At 37.7% G+C, this 24289-nt stretch overlaps 1 protein-coding gene across 3 annotated transcripts in view; it reads left to right on the forward strand.

Moving 5' to 3' along the window:
* The window catches only part of ptprua (protein tyrosine phosphatase receptor type Ua), a 353612-nt gene that overhangs the window by 91864 nt on the left and 237459 nt on the right, over positions 1-24289 (forward strand). For all 3 annotated transcript variants that reach the window (XM_067426694.1, XM_067426695.1, XM_067426696.1), the window contains exon 2: positions 795-923. In XM_067426694.1, coding sequence (XP_067282795.1) covers positions 795-923 — 129 coding nt within the window. The remainder of the gene's footprint in view (positions 1-794; positions 924-24289) is intronic.

Consider the following 24289-nt stretch of genomic DNA (forward strand, 5'->3'; position numbering starts at 1 on the left):
GGAGCTTGGTGTTCAGTGCATTCTATGTATAATGGATTTTTGTGGAGTTTTGCAAAAATGTAGCGGTAGAGGCAATATCCCCAATATATTTTCTCTCTGCAATCACCTAAACAGATTTGAGTTGAATATGCCAAACAATCAGATTTTTGCTGCCTGTCTGAACAAAGTCTTTCTTCTCAGCGAAAGAAACAAGAGTCCTGAAAGATTACAGCTACAAAGTAAACCATAGTTTTGTGCGGAATATTTAATTACTCGAGCACAACAGCCCTGAGGTTTCACTACAAAGCTAGCAAACTCACAAAGTTATTTACAGAAATACATCATCTGCCTAAAGCAACGATCATCCTACTGTTCTCATAAAAAAAAAAAAAAGTTTTCAGAGCTTTTGCAAATTTGCACTTTTTAAAGATTAGTCTCCCTGAAATTCTCTTATGATGTTGGTCAAGTTTCGTTGCACCAAAAACAGCTGACATGCAGTATTACATGAGAAATGATCAGCCTGTCCCTGACCCTTGCAATTACAGTAATATTTTGCTACTGTACCTCTGAGCTCTTTATTCAAATACTTATGATACTATTATTGACTTGCCTCTTGTATGTGAAATCATTGTAAAAGTGTGAAGTTCAGTAGAGTATGACTTCTCTTAGAGTTAAAGTAGGAATACATGTTGTAATTTATGACTTTTCAGGATATTTCAAAAGATCAGTTATAATGACCTACAAATGCAAAATGCAATGCAAACTGATCATCTAAATTCATTTGTGTTCTTACAATGTGCTATTTCTCTGTCTAGCTGGCTGCACGTTTGAGGAAGACGCCGACCCCAGCCTCTGTGAATACAGACAGGCACAGGAAGATGATTTTGATTGGCAGCTTGTACGGACCTATAGCTGGCCGCACATGACCTCTGACCTTATACGTGGTGAGTTTAATTTTTGATTTGTTTTTTTGTTTGGTGCTGTAATAAACACTGCAGTGTACTTACACAGTTTTTCATGTTTATTTGTTTGTGAAAAAGCAGAATTTATCAAACCTTAAAAAGAACTGAATGTGCAGTGGTGGAAAGAGTACCGAAAAAGCATACTCAAGTCGAAGTACTGTTACTTATCAAAAAATGTAGTTCAAGTAAGCCCCTTTCATACTGCGATTCTGGCAAATACACGGATAATGCGACCCGGCATTTGTTCCCGGGCCGCTAGATTTGGTCCATTCACACTGCCAGCGAAATACCGTAATATGTGCGCTTTCACACACAACCCGTAACGGTCCCGGATCGAGTTGACACGTGACATCCGGATGTGACGTATAATGGCGAGCGATCTCAGCTTCAGCGCGGATAGTAAGGAGCTCCGTGGTCTCGACTTGTGTCCAGTTTGCGCACATTTCTGCTTGTTTAATTTTAGTTTCTTTTGTATACGAACACCCTCTGCGTTTAAAACACCGACGAGCTCTTCTGGCACTGCAGGGTTGTATTATTGAAAAAACAAGCTCTAGGAGTCGCACGATAACTACGTACACGTTGCGGCATTAGTTTTGGCTTTTGTTCACACAGCGCTCGTCCCGGGTCGAACCCCGCAATGTTACTAGGTCCCCGACCCGGGTTCAATTCGGTAATCAATTCCGGGACGTGGTTGCTTTCACACAGAAGGCGACCCGGCAATGTTCCGGGAATATTGCTGGTCCGACGAGCAGTGTGAAAGGGGCTATATAGAGAGTGTAGAGCTTTCCTAAATACTACTCAAAGTAGGAGTAAAAAGTAGCCCTTTTAAGTACTCAAGAGTAGTGAGTATTATGCTATGAATGTTATTCCACCTTATACCCTGCTAATTAAAAATGTAGCTTACTCCTTTATGGATGAGTCTCAGTAAGAACACACACACACACACACAAAACATGTGATCAACTGTATTTCAATATTTTTTTGACTATTTATTTTTATTTTTGACTGCTAGCACTAAAAATACAGCCATGTAATATTTGAGAAAGCAACCAATAATGTGGCAACATTTATGACAACCATTCTGTAGAGGTTTTCTTGCTGTTAATTAAAAAAGGCTGCAAAGCATTGTACATTAACAATTTTACGTATTAAAAAAAAGCAAAAAAACAAAACTAAACAAAAAACAGTTCTTTCTTTTCAAGATGCATTCATACTGATTTAATTTCAATTGATGTTTTCTCTGAAAAACAAAAACAAAAAAAGAATACGCTTAAGAAATCTGAATCAAGTAACCTAAGAGAAAATACAAAACTCTTCTGTTTATCCTGACCACAAGCTCGGAGTGTTATGGCAACTCTGAAATGTGTAAAATGTTAAAAGTATACAGTGTCTCTCCAATTATAAATGTGGTTTTAGTCACTGTTCATGTAAGAGTTGTGTCTTAACATGCTTAGAGTATGTAACTCCACAAGGTACATAAGGAGCTACAGTAACACATGGGGCTTTTCCTGCTCTAATAATGGTTATCAAGTCTAAACAGTAATTTGTATGATGTGAGAATATGGACACTTTTGTGTGCATTATGAGTTTTTATACATGAGTGTTCTCAAAGAAACAGTTGTGCTTTGGAAGGATTGTTTTTATCAATATGGTCAGAATCCATTGATAAGAAGCAGAAATTATGGTATACCGTTTGTACAAAGGTACAAACATTTTCCCTTGACTAACTCATCCATGGATACCAAATAATAGCAATAATACTTTTATTCATGATGTGCGTTACACTAAACATACCATAATATATGAGACTAAAGTTGTTCAGCCAAAAATTGTTCACCTTAAAATGTATTTTGTGGTTTTGGTTTACGTTTACCATTTGGTTGTAATTGTTTTGCCCATAAAATGGAAGTCAGTGGGAACTGAATCTGTTTAGTTACTAACATTCTTCAATATAAAATAGATTAAAATCACTTGTACAAGTTTGGAATAACATGAGGGTGAGTCAACTAATTCATTAGATTTTTGATCAGTGGTTAAAACGGATTAAAACAATTCCAATTATGATTAACTTTAAACGATAATAAACACCAAAATCTATATATAATATTTAATTAATTGGATTATTCAGAAATAGACATTACCACGCTATTCAATGAAAAATAAATAAACTATATTGGGATACAGTGTGCCATTATTGTGATCTAATACTACTCATACTGTGAAATAAAATGTCTACCTTGGATCTATTTTAGTGGCACGTAATGTTGTTAACTGGACATAAGAAGCTTGAAGAAACTCTGTGGCACTTTGTGTTGACATTTCTTTGAGCAGCCGTCCAATACTGCACTTATCCGGAGGGTTAAATTCCATCAAAGCTGCTAAAGACACTCCAATTGAGACAACAGCTTAGTTTATTGGGTGCTATTTGCTCAATATTATCGATCCATACTAGGGTATGTTCAGCATGTCAATGAAGTGGAACTGAGAAACAGAGAGAGAGAGCGAGGAAAGGCAGACGAGTGTAATATAGGTCTAACAGAAAAGAGAAGCTCTGTAGAATACTGATACTTTTTTGAAAAGTCTATTAATCTTTTGCATTTCAAGTTTTTGCACTCTTCAAATCACCTTACATTTTGCCTTAAAAGGTGCACTTCATTTTGTCTTGTTTCACGCCTTGTTCCTTTGGTAATTACTAGTACTAATGGCTCCCTTTCAAGGGAACTCCACAAGGCATCAAATTACATTATGTGGACGTGTCCTGTCTAAGGCATGTATGAAAATTTAGGATGTTTCCCTGATAAAAGAACACTGTTAAACGGATAGTTCACACACGAAGGAAAACTCATTATTTTCATTATTAAGGTCATTATTTACACAACCCCTCATGTCGTTCCAAACATATATGACCCATAAATAGTGCATCAAATATGGCAAACAAAAGTACTTGCTTGACATGAAAATGTGTCACACAAGCAGGTTTGACACTTCTGCAAGGACCAATGAGGTTATGTTCTTGTGCAGCAAACAGGTATGTTCAAGTTTCTATACCATATTTGATGTGCTCTATGTTTGTTTACTGATCAGTGTTAATATGCAAATAAAAGCCAAACAGTTCTTCAGACTGCGACCAAAATGGTCGCATATGTGATTTTTAGACAATTAATAATTTAGAGAATTTTAGAGTTAAACTTTGTCGTGGTCACATTTGTGCAAATACACGGTCACACACGCACTCAATTGGCGATATGACTGTAAAAACAGAGATTATAAACTAACTAAGAAGACAGAGAATGGCTGCATCTGAAAACCTAGGCAGCTGACTCATTGTCTCGACAAATGCTTGTAAGGCAGCGTTTTGTGCATGAAGACTAATATTGAACTGACTTCTAAGGCAGTGTAACAATTCAATGATCTACAGCAAAATAGAGCAAGCTTTGGTGAGAACTAAACAAATATGTAATTACTACATTAGTAATTTATCATTAGAAATGACATCAGAAGTGGAAAATATTGGTAAAAAAAAAAAACTTACAGTTACAAACAAACTGACCAGCAAATGCAACATTCGGACGCCATCTTTTCCCCCAACTCAACTGTCACTGAATTGAAAAGCACAGGATTGTGGGATATCAAAGGCAGCGAAGGATGTATGCGGCCTTCAAAAATGGATCAGATGAAGGTATCTCAGGAGACAGGAAGTGAAGCAAACATTAAATTCGGCCTTCCTACTTTTAAATGTGTCCTCTGAAGGCAGCATGTTTCAGGTTTCGGACGCAGCACTTGACTTTTGACTGTGTGAGCACTGCTGCTGTGTGATCCAGCGCTGCCATTCTCAGAGCCGACTGTCAAAAAAGTCTGACGTGCCATCAGAATAAAGTCCTGCTTCTAATACATCGGCTGATCAGAAAACTATAGGCCAATGCCAGTGTTTTAAAATGTACAGTTGTACAGCTGTGAAGACAGTAAACATATAATCAAACATTAAATAATTGTTTTTTGAGTTTTAAAACATTTTTCCAACATTAGGTCTCGTGTCACTGTCAGTCATTTTAAATCCGTGCAAAACTATGCAGTTTAAGACAACTACTAAAGCATACATTAATTAATCCCATGCTGTAGCAAAAGAAAAGGTGCAACCAAATCATTTGCTGGTGCGAACAACTAACGAAGTTGGTAGGACCAGTGCAACCGGTGGAAAAGTTAGGAGCCCTGCCTAAACTAAAACTCTTCATCATAAAAGCGACCGAGCTTCTTCAGAAACCACTTGAATCATATGGATTTTACAATGTATTTATAAACTTTTTGAAGCGTGAAAATGTTGGTTATATGGAACAATATTCAAAAATATATTTAGTTATGTCGTGAATTTCAATGAGTATTAACCACTTAAACTCGGAGTGGCCGATGGGGGGTGCCAGAGTCAAAAAAATAACTAAGTTGTCGTCCTTTGACCACTTGCTTGATCAACGAAAATTTTTTATTTAGCTTAGCCTTGCAGTATAACCAGTTCTTAATAAGTATTTTTAATTTGGCAATAATTAGAATAGTGACATTTTTACAATTACAAATATGCAATGGCAAATTACTTGAAATGTGGTCTGTAAAAGCATCATAAATAAATGATAGACTTTTTATTATATATCGTCTTAACTAGCAGAATACAAAAAAGCATATTTTTATCAGTTTGTGACCAAACTATACCAAATATTTGTATGAAAGATCCCTGCTGATTCACATAACAGTAGTACACAGATGAGGATTGTGCATTGTTTTGCTATAACACTTACCTCTCACATCACAAAATTTTAGAGTAGGTTGTCCTGATGCCAACAAGCCCAAACACAACATAATACAACATTTTGATCTTGAGAAAATCCTCACAGAGTGACAAACTTATTTGGTAAGGCATGCTTATCAAAGGAAACTTGACCTCAGGTGAGGTGAGTGGGACGAATGCTGCATTCACATGCTCTTGGAATTATGGTAAATACGAGTTTCCGAGGTAAAAATTGCACATGAACGCCCTCCCATTTAAAAATTTGAATGGGATGAGCTCGTAATCACGACTTCAGAAGTGGGAATTATCAAATTTCCGATAGCATGTGAAGGCAGCAGAAGTGTAGAGATCAATCGGACACTCTCTTACAGCTGGAATGTGCTTGGATTGGTCTGCTCACCCTGATTGACAGGTCTACCATGCGCCATAGAATAGGAGCACACAGCTGAAAAAAGGCTGAAAAGCATCACTCATCAACCAGGATCTTATTACTTGTTACTTATCCTTTGTAATTCTAAATCAGTTATGCTTTATTGTGGCATTTACACGTGTACGTAGTTATTATGTTTACTTAATCACAGATATCTTATTTGGAGAGGTTTTTTTTGGATTGCTTTAAGATATCAACACAAAACTTGACACAAACTTGATTTTATGAGCTTCCATATATATGTCACAGTCGGGAACACAAAGAAAACTGGTGCGAGGACTCAAGTGCAGAGAAATTATATTTACTATAAAATAAAACAAACACAAAACAAAAACCCACGAGGGGGAAAAACATATAATCATAAACTATAAATCAAAAACTCAAACATACCAAAAGGAATCACGGTAAACCGGGAGACGTAGACATGACAATGGAAGGGAAGAAATCAAGAGGAAACAGGTGGGAGAAATCAAACACTAATCAGATAACAAGGGGGAGGGATCAGACAATAGCTGTGTCTCATTCCGTTAAATTTCGAAGGCTGCGTCCTCCGGAGGACACGTCCTGTGTAGGATGCAGTATACGAAGTGTCCTCAATCAGAATTAAACGAGACGTCCTTCGTAGGACACACAGGCAGGAAGTATCACGTTGCTATGCCAACAAGTTCAGCCTCGTTGCGCTCTCACGCCAGTTATATGAATGAAAATTATTTATAACTTAAAAATTACTATGAAATGTTTCTTGTCTTGACAGCAATGTACTGTTCTAAACGTTTAAAATGCACTAAACAGTTGTAATCCTGTTTACCACAACTATCTGTTTGAGATAATAGAGCTTAAAAAAAAACTTGAACTACTTAATTTAAACACCACACCAACGCTCGCATGTATATCTGGCGGTGGTGGCGTTTTTTCATATAATATATAAAAAAATATGACGGTTGTTAACGGAGACGCAAAGAATTGTGGGTTATCTCCAGCCGTGAAGGAGACTCCTCGTGCACACTCCGAATTCCTGTGAAAGAAGGACGCATTCGAAGGTCGCATTTGGAGTGTCCTGCTCACTTTTTTGAAATGAGACGGCCTTATGACGTATGCACCCTTCGAATGCGACCTCCGGAGGACGCAGCCTTCTGAAATGAGACACAGCTCATGACAGAAGCACATGCCCAAAATCCCAAAAACCCACAAGTCCACACAGGACAGGCATGTGATAATATACTTTTCAAAGTCATCATCTCAATAATCAATAATAACAAAATAAATCAATACATTGCATCATTTTTTTAATCTTTCTGCGACGTAATATAATAACGATGAAATCTAATTTTATCAACATTTTAAGGGTTTCTATCAAATGAGACGCAGACGATATAGTTACATGCCATTACTTTTAAGTATGCCACTTAGACGTGAAATCATTAAAAATGCCTTCAGGGTTTAAGTCAGTTTGGGCAACATGAGAGTGAGTAAATGATGCAGCATTTTCATTCGTGGCATGACTTGAACCAGTGACAATTCAAGCAGAAAAAATTAAACATGGAGAACGTTGTACTTTGAAGGACTCTAAAAAAGAATCCGTGGGACAGTTTATCCTGTGTATCTACAGCAATGTGTAATTTTGTGTAATTAAATAAATAACTTAAGCATAAGCTTACAGCACCCTGACGAGTTACATTTTAAGTGTTTTAAAACTTTAAATGTATTGACTGAAACCTATAATCTGTGTAAAAGACGGTTCATTCAGGTTCAACGGTTGTTGCTGATTTCCGGTGACATGTGACAGCCTGTTGGTGATCTTTAAGTCAACTTTATGCAAATGAACAGCGACGCAATGGGAGTACAGACAGTGTTCTGATGACTCATAAAGTTGGAGACCCCATTCGGAGAAGAACACCTGCTAGCACACAGCGCATAAACTCTTGAGCGATCTTCAGAAAATTGAACGCCTCTTAAGATGCATATAAACACACTGATTAAAGATAAAGTAATAAATTCTGTTCATTAAAATCACCCCTTTGTTTACTCCCCAAAATAGTAGATCATTAAAACTAGACATGTTTTGGATCCATAACAGAAGTTTGTCGTGTCTTCTGTTTTTTCGAGTTTGACTTCAAACAGACGGGCAGGGCCCTGATCTTTCCACTGCCCCCTGCTGTAAGAACATGTCATCCCTTCTCTAAAACTTTGACATGCCTCCTTTGAAGATCAGGTGCAAAAAAGCAAAAAAAAAAAAAAAAAACTTAGCTAGCACTGCAGAAAATTCCTGTTTGCATTTAAATGGCACATTAGCACGGGCCAATTTTCCCCTTGTTTCCTGACGAGATTGAGATGCTCATTTGTGTTGATGCAGGGAAGCAGTGCTGTCTTTGATGTCAAAGTGTAATAAGACAAGCTTTCAGCCTATCGGCTTGTTGCTTCGCTCCGTTCTGGCACTCTTCATGCTGCTTTGTAGTGTGATGATTAGAGAAATGGATTGAATATATTATTACAATAAGAGGCAGAGTTAATAAGCTTTAATGGCAGGTTTGTTCTCGCATGAAAATGAGAAAACTTTTACCTGTGTGGAGTCATGCTGTGGAATCGCAGGGACTCTGGTAGAATATTTGATAAACATTCTGACACTTTCAGTTTAACTGGTGCAGCACATTCTTGATTACTGATTTCTGGTCCAACAAGTTGCAAAATTAAGATTTGCAACACTTTTTTTTTCAAAATTAACTTAGTCTACGATATTAATCATGTCTAAAATACGAGTAGACAAGGCTGAAATGGTGGAAAGAAATCAATGTGTAAAAGTAATACTTACATTAGCTGTTGAGTTACATGCAAGAGATTCTGCTACGTCAGAGGTCACAATGCCTTTGCAAGAGAGAAGCTTTCTTTTTGTGAAACTTTTGTGTGTGTGTGTGTGTGTGTCCATCTAATATTTTCATAACCACCTTAAAAGGACACACAACTTTTACAACACAAAGTTTTCTCCAGCCATTCTCCCAGTCCCATGAGAGAAAATTGAGAAGTTAGTGATTTCAAGTAAGACAACATTACTGAGACTTTAGCATGAGCTGAAGGTTGAGGAGGAGATGGCATTCGCTTGTCTGACATTGAAAAAAAATGAAGCACTAACTTTTTCTAAGATGACATGGGGTATCAGACCGGCTTAAATAAATCCTAATTAAACTAAAGGCTTGGGACATTATGAGAGTTTGAGAATGTCTTTGGAAGTTTTGGAATTCAGGATGAAGCTACTATAGTGCTCATCCTCATCCTGTTAACAGATACAACTTTTAAATTGAATCATGTATGTTAATTTTGAAACATTACATTAAAGGGGTCCTTTACCACTGGCAAAATGTGCTTTCAATAAAACTTGGCATACAACCGTAAAAAGACAAATTATTATTTTTATTATTATTATAATTTTTTTTTTTTTTTTTATCAGTGCTACCTAAATAGAGACAACCCTGCAGGTAAGAAAGCTGTTGCTATAGTTTTCCATTTTTACAATAATGCAGACATAGCAAGACAAGTTTTTTTTGTGATAAACCTTACAATAACTATAAATAACCCTCTGCCGATCCGACTGTCCTTAAGCAATGATACAAAATTGTGTCAAATAAACTTTTTTTCTGAGAAATAAACTTCTAAACTTGAAGGTTTTTTTGCCCTAAATTACATTAACAATTTCATCAGTAAAATAGTTTATTAACACAAGTTATATCATGAAATTTCTCATTAGCGAGGTAATAAAGGCGCTGTTCTTACAGTTTCATATTAGTAGATGCTGCTGCCGAACACTGTTGAAAGAGACACACTGAATGAAGTAATTCACCTATGCTCTTTTTCTCTCTCTCTCTCTCTCTCTCTCTCTCTCTCTCTCTCTCTCTCTCTCTCTCTCTCTCTCTCTCTCTCTCTCTCTCTCTCTCTCTCTCTCTCTCTCTCTCTCTCTCTCTCTCTCTCATAACTCACTGCATTAATTACTGCATTAGTCTGCTATCAATGGCTCAAGCCTCTGTTACTTGCTCTAAAATGACAGAGGCTTGGATTTAGATGCACAAGAAATTAGCTCTGCACACAGGAGCATATTAAGGACAAACCTGACAAATAAAAATATTTTTTTTGACTTTGTAACAATATGTAACGGTTTGAAAATGTGGAATTTATAAGTTACATTTATGTTTTAGAAATATTTATCCATTGTTTATTTAAACTAATGTAGTTATTTAATGTTAACACATGAATCCTTATTGTAAAGTGTTTTGCTCAATATTTTGCCCAAAAATATAAATTCTAAATAGCTAGCCCAGTGTCGTTCTTCAATACAACTAAAACTATTGATTTTTTTGTCCGAGCTGATTGTTTCCATACAAAAAAGTGGAAGGTGATTTATATTGCCAAGCTCCAATGCGGACATAAAAGTAGTTCATGGCTTAAGATGACCTGAAATATAGTGCACATGACAGCTTTATGTGAGGAATGGGCCATTCACCAATAGTTTTCTCCTCTGCTGGAGCTCAAAAAACCCATTTGCGCTTGTGTTCACTCAAAAATTATGCCTTTGGATGCATTGCACCAGATTTGCCATCACTGACACAAAAAGCTATTAGTTCTCACACCATGTCACGTCACTGAACATGAAGTGACATGCTTAAAAATGTAACAGCATTGAAGCTTCTGCCCAGCCTTCATTTTGATAACACATACAATAAAAAAAAGCTTTAAAGGTAGCACAAAAGTTCCCACTGACTCCATTTTGAAGCATTAAGTTCCTCTATTAGCTCTCCCTCATGGTCCTTGGATAACAGCAGTACAATAATGAGCAGATAATGATGGAATTGTGGGCTTGTGGGCTTGCCGTCTCATCCTAAAGTCGTGAAAAGATATGTGGCTGTTTATAAAACACAGTGCATAGAAAATACACACTTTGTTATGCAAAAAACAACAACAGAAAAACAAACAAAAACAGAACAAATTCTGAGTTCTGTTTTCCTGTAGAACCACAAAGAAAACGTAAGCTGGAACGCCACAACTTGCTGGGCTCAGTACTGGGGCTATTTCTGGATGGGTTTTGAGTGAAAGATAGACAGCGAGGGGTGGACTGACATCAGAGCTGAGATGACTGGTCTTGTCAGGATAATTGATATCCAGGTAGTCAGGTCTATGTGGGGGGATCTGTAGGTGATAAGTGAAGTGATAATGAAAGGCTGTTCACTGCCATTAGTGTGAGTCTTACTAAAATGGATGGTCATTTGAATAATGAACCATAAGCCACCTTTTAAGTCACTGTGACTCAGTCATTCTAACACTAGATACTTTCCCAGAATCACTCCTTGTGGATATTTTCTACTTTTCAGAGTTCATGGAATTATCCTTAAGTGTGAACACCCACAATGCATAGAGTTCTGCAATGATTACATATTTTTGTCAACCTGGAAGTCCGCATCGCCTTGGTTCTCTCGACATAAACCCAATTGGATTTTTCCAATGGCTTTTGGATTGCTGCAGAAAATAAGCTCTGTGAGCAACAAAAATTCATGACTCTTACATGTTTTGTTCATCAGGGTTATCTTCACAAATTAACACTGCTCTTATGAATTTTGAAGCCTAAGTACAATCAGAAGGAGTTAAATGTAGTCTGTTAACAAACTACACAATGGTTGCATGACTTGAATGTCACCAATCTTTAGACAACTCTTTTAGTCTTAATAAAAAATAAATTAAAAAAATAAAAAAATCCCTGCAAGTTTGAGTAGTTTGCAAGGGAATAATTATGAACACAATAAGGCTGTAAAAGTAGACTAGTGAGTTATTAATAGGGTAACGGCTCCAATCCGCCATTATTTGCATGATCGGGTATCGGTCAGACAGGGCCGATCCCAATTCGATACTGTGCATATAATATTCTGTGTTATTGTTAAGCCCCAGTGCCCTACAAAAGGCACAAAAAATTATATAGCATCATCAACAATTCGTGCACTTCTAAATCCATTCCATAGATGAATGTGAGGTACAGATGAATATTTAAGTCATTCAATTCAAGTTGACCTCAATGCTTGCTTCCCTCCGCTGCGGCTCAGTCACTCTCCATTCAGCTTTAAACTGTGTGTCGCGTTCGGTTACGACAGTCAACACGATGAAATTGATTGATGATTTATTGTTCCATGCTTGATCTGTGAATAATTGTCTATTTTTTCTCATAAGATGACTTTATCTTGCTGGCGTTTATTGCTGTAAATTGTGTTATTTTCTTCGGAGTGTTTGTTAGATCACAAGACTGGACTAGAGATTGTATTGTTCTTCACACACAGTAACTGAAATGTTAAACTGTTAAAAGAAACAGCTTAATAAAATATTGCATAGATAACTACTCGTTGACATCTTCCCTTTGGATGCGCATCCGCGCTTTGTGGCCCTCTGTATTATAATACTTTTGCACTATGAAAGATCATTAATAGCCTTGTTGCTATTAATAAACTTTGTGTTGTAAAAGTTGCTGCCTCATTAAAAAGATATGCTGCACATTTAAAATAAATGTAATTTATTAGTATATAGGCCCTATTTCTATAAATAGATTTACATGTTTTTCATGAATGTATTTTGTGTAACATTTTACCAGATTTACAGATTGTTTTTATACAATTATTGTACGCTCATGATTTTGTAACTTTTGTTGCTGAATTATCTACTAATCTAATTTATTCACCATCTATAGTAGTATTTTTGTCATAGATTGTGATATATATATATATATATAAAATGAAATTGTCTGAATTTAGTTGATTGTGGTTAACACAAAAGAGTGATTATCAAGTCAACACACAGAGGTTTAGAAATTCTAAGTATACTTTTTTTTTTTTTTTTTTTAAGCTGCATTGGTATCGGTTTAGTATTGTTATCGAACAATACTCAGAATTTTTAATATTGGATCGGATCGGTTCTGAAAAAATGGTATTGGTGCATCCCTAGTTGATAATTGTACCTGTTCGTGTGATGATATTTAATGTGCCCAACAACCTCTAGTCCATTTTAGCCTCTTATTAGTAATTGCCTAAAAAGGGGCTATTACTGATATAGTTTTTGTCATAGAATAAAACATGAACACATGTTACCTTGTGTTAACCACAGGCATTTAAGCAAAAAAAAAAAAAACAACAACACTTGAAATCCATCAAAAGTTCTACTGGAAGTGCTACAATCCTACCTCATTTTCATGTTTGGTAACACTTTATTTTAGGATTTAGTTCTTACTCTTAACTAGTTGCTTATTAGCATGCATATCAAGATATTGGCTATTTATTATAACTTATAAAGCACATATTATTGCCTTAGTCTGCATGACCTTATTCTTCATCCCTTAATCCTGCAACAACTAGAATTAAACGCTAATTATTAAATTATTAATTATTAAAAAGCAGTAAATTAGGAGTTTATTGAGGCAAAAGTTGTAGTTAATAGTGAATAGGTGCTTCCCATACTAAAGTTTTACCCTGGGGTTTGATCTGCAAAAATATGCCATCCCTGCAGCACTCTTTACTGACCGTCTGATGCATATTACACACAAATAAGAACTTTCTCAAAATTACAAGCTTTAAAGTTTTATGAAAAAAATTCATGTTTTAGCCTGGTCTTTCACAAGTCTCAAGAAATGGGCAGGTAAAGCTGTGGCAAGGTGTGAAAAGGGGAGACACCCTCATTATACAGACACAATATTGTATAAAGTCAAATATATATAAAGTGGAGGGCATCTTGGTGCATAAAACAAAAAACAAAACAAAACAACTCTGTATGACATCAAACTCCCAAAACGAGGGAGAAATGCAGAATAAATAGACATTTAAACTGTCTAATAAAATGGGCCCGGTTTCCCGATAACGCTCAGTCTTAGCCCGCTAAGAAGACTCAAAAAGATATTTCTTACCAAAGTTGTTTATGTTCCTAAGTATGTTCCCCGAAGTGTCTCTTAGGAATCTTCTTAACACGCTGCCTCTAAGAATGACTTAACAAAGGCGCTGTCCCAAGTGAAGGGGCTGAATCGATTGCTCAGAGATCGATTTTCCACTTCACGCGAAGATGCATTACGGCTTTAAGAAAGACAACACGTTCTATGCAAATTAAACATTCCTCAAATTATTATAGTAACATTTATTTCAACATAGTTTAAGTTATCCATAAAATATAGAATATTAAAGCTATAAAATTGTCAGTAATATGTTCACACGATATGTTGTGAAGGGTAGACGGGTATCCCTTGCTAATCATCCACCCTCCTTATCCCATTGTTTTTGACATGGGTTTAAACTTCTAAAAGTTATGTAATACACTTTTATATTAATGGTACACTCTAAAAAATGATGAGTTAATTTGAAATGCTGTTTCAATGAGTGAAATGCTGTTTCATGCATACTGAGCTTTTTACACTGTTAAAGCCTTGGATTCCCATCCTAAACATAGACAAAGTTTCAAAAACTAAGTTGGACGTTTGATGGAGTATTTCTGTGTTAAAAATACTCCTTCCGGTTTCTAACAAGTTTCAGAGAGTTTTTTTTCAAGTATGGCTCGGCTTGACGTTAATAGAGCGGAAGGTCCTTGTATGGGCCGTACGGGCTCTTCTCCCGGTAGGGTGCGCGCGCGTGACTAGAGCGAGAGAGGAAATACACGCCCATACACTCCCGCCGCGCTCCACTTTATTCCTATGGGTGACATAAAGCGACTTCAACGCTTCAGCACAGCATTCCTGGGAAGGCAGCGCTGCATTTGAACCGATTTGAACGCAGAAATGACGGGAAGCTTCACAACATCACTTCAGTCGCGTCGCAAAATGGATCTCCACTGTTCACTGCTGTCAGGACTTTACCAAATCATACCAAAGAAGTGTGTTTTGGACGGAGTGGTCCCAGCGATAAAAGTTCGGTCCTGCTTTGGAAGCAGCCGGCGAGTAAAACTGCTTCAAATGTCTATGCTGTTGGCTATCGTTGCGTAAGTAAACATCAGTAAACATCAGTTGTTCTCTGTGTAACGTTACACTAGTCTGACGTGCAAAACTGTTTTGCTTGCTACTGCTAAGGTGTAGTCCCATACAACAGTCCATAAACCGAATCATGTCCTCATAAACTGCAAGTAAAGACACACAAATGTTGACAGGCCACTAAATACAGTACATACCACAGAGACGGACGTCCTGCTGCTGCTGTTTCTCCTGTACAATTTATTTCAGCCTCCGAATGATTCTGGATCATATCTATTAGCTGAGATCGATAGCAAGGGTTTCTCCACGCTTGAGGACGTCACCGCTTTGCGCTTTCGTCATTCTTTAGCTCCGCCCACACGGTACGCCTCCAGGCGCTCGTTTTTTTCCGGAAAGACTCGGTACAGCCCATATTTCTTTTATAAATATAATAAAACTAAAGACTTTTCGGAGATATGAAGGATGCAATACTACTCTATAGGTACTCAAGATGGACATGAGATTGACTGAAACTGAGTGTTTTGTCGAATAAAGACATTGACATGGACTAAATGTCTCCATGGCCGGCATTGTCTTTGATGTAATAGAAGGATACGTCGTATTACTGCCATAGTTGGTTGCTTACTGGACACCACCATGCTTACCCATTTATAGATCTTAGCCATTTAGAGCCACATTGTTTGCCAGATGTTAATTATCTAAAGTGATTGCCAATTTAAATGATTTAATGACATTACAAAATAGCCTAATTACCACCACATTAGTTCTGATACCAAATAAAGTCAACTTCATAAATAGGCCTGTATCCATTGGAAACATATTTTATTATTAGTCTTAAAATGTCCATAATATAAAATCATTGTTCGAAAGTGTGACTTACATAAGATATACTTAGCATAACGTTTCGGGAATCATGCCATAGGGTTAAGAGAGAGGTTAAGGAATAGGTTAAGCGATCACAATGTTTTGGGGAACCGGGCCATGTTCTTTACATTTAAGAGCAAATGACACACGTCAGTTTAACAGAAAGAATAAAGACATAGTTACTTTAGTTACTATAGTTGTCCATTCCCTGCAGAAACCACTCTTGGGTGCTTTTCCCATACAACAACACGACTCACTGCTGAACTACCATAGTATGATGCACCATTGAAGAAATCAACTAGCTAGTTGCGACTGTGTGCTGAAACCGTATTGTCGCAAATCTGTCATTCAACCACATTGGTTAATGATGTCACGCAGGTGCTGGAGTAATAACTGCTTTTAATTCATTCTTTTGCGATCAAATGCATGCTAGATTTGTTTTGCTATAAATTATGGACATGGCACCTGAGGACTAAATCTTATATTTCTCAGTTATTTTGCTTGATTACTAGACTACACATGCGCACACTTTATAAACGGTGCTTTAAATCTCCTGACAAACTAAAAGACTTATGACTTATGACAAACTAAAAGACTTACTAAAAGAATGTATGCATTCAAAATAAAAGATAAAGATTGTACTGAATGTCAGCTTGCTTATTTTGCTCAAGATAGGAATTTATAAGTCCACGTCATGCAAACAAGAAACTATTCTTCTAACCACAGGTCGAGAGCTGTCGGTGCAACCACACAAGCTTGCGAACGTTCGTTGGAACGATGGTTCCGGGAAACACAGACTGGTTGAACTATGTTATAATGACGAGCTACTGACGCTTTTGTGAAACGCAGCCCAGATGTCCATGTTGTTTGAATTCTCCATTGTAATGCGAATCTCATGCGCAATACAGCGCTGTGATTGGGTTAAAACAGGTAATTATCATGAATAAATGCAGAGAAGGGTCCAGAAACCAATCACACACTCCGGAGGCACGCTTATTTCTCACATTCTGTGACCTGGCCTTGCTTTTCTGTCCAGATGAACAAAATTACTCAGAAAAACATAAAAGTATACATTTGATCACCAAGTGGAAATTGGTTGAATGCTTTCAGTGTTTTCAATGATGTACAGCCTATACATATCGCTTCACATCCACAAAAAAATGTGTTTTGCGGTTTCATGACCGTTTAATCTGGTCTTTTAAGGTTATTGGTTTTACAAAACTTCTAGGAATTAGAAAGGGAATTGCTTTAATGTAATGAAATATTCGTAATTTTACATATATATTTCACTTCTTATTCAAGTGAGACAAGACGATTCTTGATGAGAATAAGTTGCCTTCTAAGTGTACCCGATTTTATTCTGATAATCAAAAGTGTTATTGCAATTTTAGTCAAGGGGTAACAGAAAGCTTTTACAGAAAGCTTTTACAAAAAAACAAATCAAAACAAAACAAAAAAACAATTATATTACAAATATCAGTTTGTCTCTGACTAAAAATGACATTTGCATTTTGACAGGAAGGAGTCTGTCAATTAAATGGTCTGTGGCACATAGGGAACAAATAACAGTAATGCATAATCAACTATTTGTGAACGTATTAAAATTGTGACAGCTTGAGCAGACCTTAAGCATATTTTTATTGCTGTGCAATTTCTGAAATTACAGTGAATATTGTAATTTCCTCAGTGAAGTGTCAAGACTATAAAAGCCACGGAGCACAGTTGTGAGTCCAACTGACATGTCTTATTTAGTCTTTTTGTGTAGTGTCACAGCCGGTAATTAAAGTTTCACAATGCATTGCCTTTTTCATCAGCAACTGTGTGTGTGTGTGTGTGTGTGTGTGTGTGTGTGTGTGTGTGTGTGTGTGTGTGTGTGTGTGTGTGTGTGTGTGTGTGTGTGTGTGTGTGTGTGTGTGTGTGTGTGTGTGTGTGTGTGTGTGTGTGTGTGTGTGTGTGTGTGTGTGTGTGTGTGTGTGTGTGTGTGTGTGTGTGTGTGTGTGTGTTAACACTGTGTTTGTCTTTTAAGTCTGATTATGCTTAATGAAGTATAGTTCTCCAAATCGAAGGCCAACCAGTTATTTCCTCTGAATGACAAATTAAATGACTCGGAGGAAAGTGTTCTGTTCTGGAAGGTTAGATGTTTTAGATTTTCAGTAATACAACAAATAAACTGCTGTCATGCTAAATCGTATGTCCCTGTCATATTTGATCCTGCTTCAAGCTCAGAGCAATTCCACAGACTGACAGTGTTTTGTTCAATGCCGGATTTAAAATCCTACAATATTGTCGATGTGAAAAGGGCTCTATAATGAAGAAAGCTGTCCATTAGCATTTCCATTCAAATATACTATATTACTTTAATGACAGATTAACATTACAGTCAAACCAAAATGTCATCAGACACCTTCAACATTTTCTCACATTATCACAGTTTATTCGCTATAGTTTAGTAACTCAGAGTTAAATTGTGTCAAAACAAATTCATCTTGATTATTTCAGATCACTTTGATAGAAAGGTATGTAATGTATTACAATCACCCAATCAGCTGTCAGCTGTTAAATGTAGGTACACAATTAAAAAATACCAATTTAGGTCAACTAATTACCAAGCAATGCTTAATTTTGTTCCGTCTGTGGTGTAAAAGTTTTCATTAGCAATTAAAGAACAAAACGCGAGCGAAACATGGTCAGGTCAAGTGTCTAAATAATTCTGGTCTCAAATGTTTTTACCAATTTTATTGGTAGTCCACTGGAATGTTTGGGTATAATACTGTATGTTTACTTTATTTTGCTATTCTCACTTACATAAACAAACTATAGTGTCCTGCACCCACTAGTAAAAAAATTAAATAAAAATAATAATAAGAATAATAATAATAATTATATATATATATATATATATATATATATATATATATATATATATATATATATATATATATATATATATATATATATATATATATATATATAGATAGTCTCTATTTTTTTTGTTTTTGTTTGACTGTACATTTTTAACATGACTTTACCCTATTTTAGTAGTAGTAGGTGAAGTATGTAGTTTATGTGAGACTAGTGGCACTTAGTGTATTAATACAGCATATTTATAAATTAACCCTTTCACATGTCACGCTTCCTCCAGCTCAAACATCACAAACGCAGCTTTTACAGGTGCTTTTGAAGGCATGTCTCAAAAGGTGAAAGTAGGCCGTAAAAGGTTATGAGTTGACCATGGAATTGAGTGAACACTCTCAACTATTATATTAGCGTCACAACTATTACGTGGACCACTGCCTAAACGTCTGATGCATATGGCACACACAATTGGAAACACTTTGGGAGATTCAAAGTTGTCATCTGATTGGTTAAATGCTACTGGATTGCCAGTCACGTTCTTCAGCGATCAGACTGAAAACAAAGATGCTATCACGGCAAACCCATTTATGGAAGAAGCAAGCAGTCGAATTAACAACTGTGACTTATCAGGATAAACACTGGATTTTCAAAAGTATGTAAAGTTCGTGGCATAGACTCTTTAAAATATGTCCAAGAGTTTTACACATCTGTCTCTTATTGTATAGACATAGACATTATTATCAAAATGTAAAGAAATAAACATTAGAAGTATATCAGTCTGTGTGTAATGAAGGAATATAATACACACATTTCACTTTTTGAATGGAATTAGTTAAATAAATCAACATTTTGATGATATTCTTAATACAGGTGCTGGTCATATAATTATAATATCATTAAAAAGTTGATTTATTTCACTAATTCCATTCAAAAAGTGAAACTTGTATACATGACAAGCAATGACGCGTCACCATGGAAATGCCCCCCCCCCCCCCCCCCCCCCACAATATAGTTCCCACGTCCCTGGTAGTGTGCGCGCTTGGCTTTAGCGGAGTATTCAAGGGCACTCGTAAAACTGATGTTTGTTGTGACTGCCAGAGTTGTATGCAGGGCGAGCATGGAGAGGAGAGATCTATATTGTCTATATCGTTGCTTTTTCCGATAGTAATATCTTGAAAGTTCATATCTAGATATCGATACGATAACGATATATCGTTCAGCCCTATATGAGAGCCCAGGTTGCTCTGATAGTGGCCTTTAGCTCTTCTGCATTGTTGGGTCTGGCATATCACTTCTTCATCTTCACCTATGGGGGTGCCAAGTCCTGTTGGAAAATGAAATCTGCATCTCCTTAAAGATGGTCAGCAGCATGAAGCATGAAGTGCTCTAAAACTTCCTGGTATATGGCTGCATTGACCTTGGACCTCAGAATACACAGTAGACCAACACCAGCAGATGACGTGGTACCACAAACCATCACTGACTGTGGAACCTTTACACTGGACCTCAAGCAACTTGGATTGCGTGCCTCTTCTTTCTTCCTCCAGACTCTGGGACCCTGATTTACAAAGGAAATGCAAAATTTGCTTTCAACAGAGAACATAACTTTGGACCACTCAGCAGTCCTTTTTGACTTTAGCCCAGACAAGACGTGGGCTAAAGACAAGAGTGGCTTGACACAAGGAATGTGACAGCTGAAACCCATGTCTTGCAAACATCTGTACGTAGTGGTTCTTGAAGTGCTGACTCCAGCTGCAGTCCACTCTTTGGAAATCTCCCTCACATTTTTGAATGGGTTTTGTTTCACAATCCTGTTCAGGGTGCGGCTATCCTTATTGCTTGTACACTTTTTTCCACCATAAATGTTCCTTCCCTTCACCTCTCTATATGTGCTTGGACACAGAGCTCTGTGAACAGCCAGCCTCTTTTGCAATGACCTTTTGTGTCTTGCCCTCCTTGTGCAATGTGTCAATAGTCGTCTTTTGGACAACTGTCAAGTCAGCAGTCTTCCCCATGATTGTGTAGCCTACAGAACTAGACTGAGAGACAATTTAAAGGCCTTTTTGAGTTAATTAGCTGATCAGAGTGTGGCACCAGGTGTCTTCAAAATGCAAGAATACCTTAAACATAACCACTACAATTAATAAAAGGAAACGATAAAGAGTTTAAGAATGCATTTACAGCATCTGTGGGTTCAAACAGCCTGGGTAACTCTACAAACCTTGGCATATCTTGCTGTGCTAGTATATAACATTATTCATAGACCTTGATTAAAAGCTTGCTGTCAATGTTAGATATGTTAACATTTAATTTGTAAATCATATACATATTTAATTGTTAAAGGGTATATACTTATTATTTGAGGCATCAAAGGCACAGTTTTGTGGCACAGTTTATCTTAAAAAATAAGACAACTGGCATGGAACATTTGGGGACAGCTGCTAAAATAAACAACTATCTATAAAATAAACAATATCTAACTAGTTATTTATAAGTATTGCACTGAGAGGTTTGGTTTTATAAGAATTCAATCAAACTGCATTCTCATTTAAATACTTTTTTTAGTAGACTCCAAATGCATATCATAAATCTGAATGTTTATGTTTATGCCTACCTGATATCAGCAGTGTTCCTCTACATCAGTACCTCAGAACAGCTTCATATTCCCTAGCGTTATAACTAATGTCTGTTGACACCCATGACGGCGTGAGACATTTTTCATAAAAATCCTGTTTCCTGCAAATTCCATCTCTCGTAGCCAAGTTATTTCACTGAAGATCAGTTCTCTCTTTGGAGCCTTTCATATGAGGAAAAAAAATACAATTTCAGCCCACCCTAATTCTTAGCAGCAGAGAAGGCAATTTAATCTGGCCGTTTTATCGTGTAGAGGAGCGTTTGACTGACAGCACGTAGGATGAGTCCCTCGATGGCCTACTGATTGAGTCTCTCTTCCCAGACCCACACGGCAGCCCAATTAAAACACAAAAGATGCTTTGTTTCTGCAATTATCAGATACATTGAAATCTTTCTGCAGATAAGACTCATTCAAATGCCATTGATATGTGTTTTGATGGACTCAGCTGCAATTATCACCTCCTTTGTCCGGTCGTGATTGCTGTTTATCTGGTAACAACTTCAACGCCATTACTTCTGATTTGTGTGTAGGTGGAAGTTTTCACGTTCCTGGTGCAAGTAAACACACTGAGAATAAAGTTTTTGCAATATTCAAACATCCCAGCATATGTGAACGTTTGATGTAGAACCTGCTGACTTTAGCTGCCGATCAATGGGATGACATTAGGTGAACGTCTGTGTGAACTAAATAGGACTTTCAGAGCTCGATACACTGATCAATAAGACAGGTTTGAGGAGAGGCAGAGACAGCACAATGGGAGAAAATTATTTTCTTAGATTCTTAGCATGGTCTATAGATGCTATAACAAAAACAGGCCACTGGTTGGTTTAACGTTAAAGAGAAAAAGAAAAAAACTTTAATGTGCAGGTCAACCTTAAACTTAATTATTTTCAAGGTCATTTTATTACTTTGGAAAAAGGAACACAATTTCTACAAAACTGTCATATTTTGAATATGTTAAAGGTTTTTTTCTTCCACCAAATTTTTCAGATACTTTTGAAAAGTATGAAACAACTCCTCTTTAAAACTGTGATGAACAATGCAATAAAATAAAACGTGGGTACTGTCGTAGCCCTCATTCCCCAATGGAGGGAACTGATACATCATGTTGATGACTGACAAATAGGGACTCTCTTGGGAGCCAGGAACAACTACAGGCACAGAGCTGGGTATAACCTGCCCAGGGACTTACAGTGGAGAATACACATATGGGATTACCAAGGGGAATTGTAGCATATGGGGCATCTAGCGCAGCACAAGGGCTGGCCGACCGACCATTCCTCTCCAGTTCTAAAACCTGGCATCGGATGCCTCTGCCATTTGTGACTGCCGGCTGATACTCAGAAGAACTCTATCCATGAATCGCCAGCTGGGGAACTCAGCATGAGGTGGGATTGACCCTGCAAGTGAGACACTGAGCCAGTCTTCCTGCACATTACCTGTTTGTACCCAACACACAGAAAGAAACCATCTCAACAACCAGGCAAAACTCCTTGTAGAGTGATTCCTCACTCTGAGGGGGCACAGCCACCTTGGGATTTGAGACATCCTTGAACAGGAGCTTGTGAAGGGCCCAGTTAAAGACTTGCTGATCCAAGACTGGCCGTACATCAGCTTTCTTTGGTATGGTGAAGTAAGTACTGTAAACCCCCGACCTCATCTCCGCTAGAGGGACAGGCTCTATGGTGTCTTTCACAAGCAGGACTGCATTGTCCATGTGCAGGACATGATTATATTTGCCTGCCACAGAGGTGAAGAGGACACCCCTGAACCTGGGGGGATGGCTGGCATACAGAATTCCATAGCCGATATTGATTGTCCATATGAGCCAGCGTGATGAGCTGGCACGCGCTAACCAGACTCAGAGACTCTGTGTGTATGGCACCAAGGGGACAACCAACATACCTTTGGAGTGGCAACAAAGGGGAACACTTGGGCCCAACCTGTGAAATGTTGCAGTAAAGGCAGTGAGTGTTGTGTGACCTTGCACCCAGTATCCTGTGAGGGGGGGACCAGAAGCACATGAGTAAGCAGTGTGTCTTCGAACCTTAACTTCTTGGCACATAAATGTGGAAGGCAGGGCTGGGAGTGAGGAAGCATAGTGTCGCTCTCTGCCAGACTGCGCCTGGTATGGGAAATGGGATATATGGAAAAAAATAGGGAATTGCTTTTATTGAAAAAGTGGGTACTGAGGTACAGAACATTCATTTTCTCAACAACAAAAATGTTTTCCACCCAGCTCTCTTCTTGAGGAAGGAGCAGTGCCCTCACCATCTCCTGTAGAGTAGCTTCCCTCATCTCTGGGCCACCCGCTTCAGAGTCACTTAGATGGAAGCTTGGAAGACTTGGCAGCTGCATGAGGGATGTCTGAGTTGCCTTCCTGTGGGATGCTTGACATTGTGGCCGATGTGTTTCCTTTGGCTGCTCCCGACCAAATGTAGACACCGGAGGGTGACACCCTGACTGAAGAGCAGACTTAGGGCTGGCCTGGTGTTGGTGTCATGCATACTAATAGGGATGTGCTTGATGGCCTCCGTCTGTTATTGGACTTCCAAAAATGCAGGACAAAGTCCTTGAGAGTGTCGCAGAAGAGGTCACCTTGCAAGATTGGGGCGTTGAGAAAGCGAACTTTGTTTGCATCTCTACAAGGTTTATCCAGAGATGGCGACCGAGGGCCTGCGTTATGATTTTTTAGAGGGCGAGGTCAGTCATGGTGTACAGTCCCTGCATCAACTGGGTCCTTGCCAACAGTTCCTGCCTTGTTCCTTCTCGAGGAAGGTGAGTCTAGACCGCAGTTTCGACATGGACATATTCTCGCAAT

The sequence above is a fragment of the Pseudorasbora parva genome, chromosome 19 (assembly GCF_024679245.1).
Source record: "Pseudorasbora parva isolate DD20220531a chromosome 19, ASM2467924v1, whole genome shotgun sequence".
In the NCBI taxonomy this organism is placed as follows: Eukaryota; Metazoa; Chordata; class Actinopteri; order Cypriniformes; family Gobionidae; genus Pseudorasbora; species Pseudorasbora parva.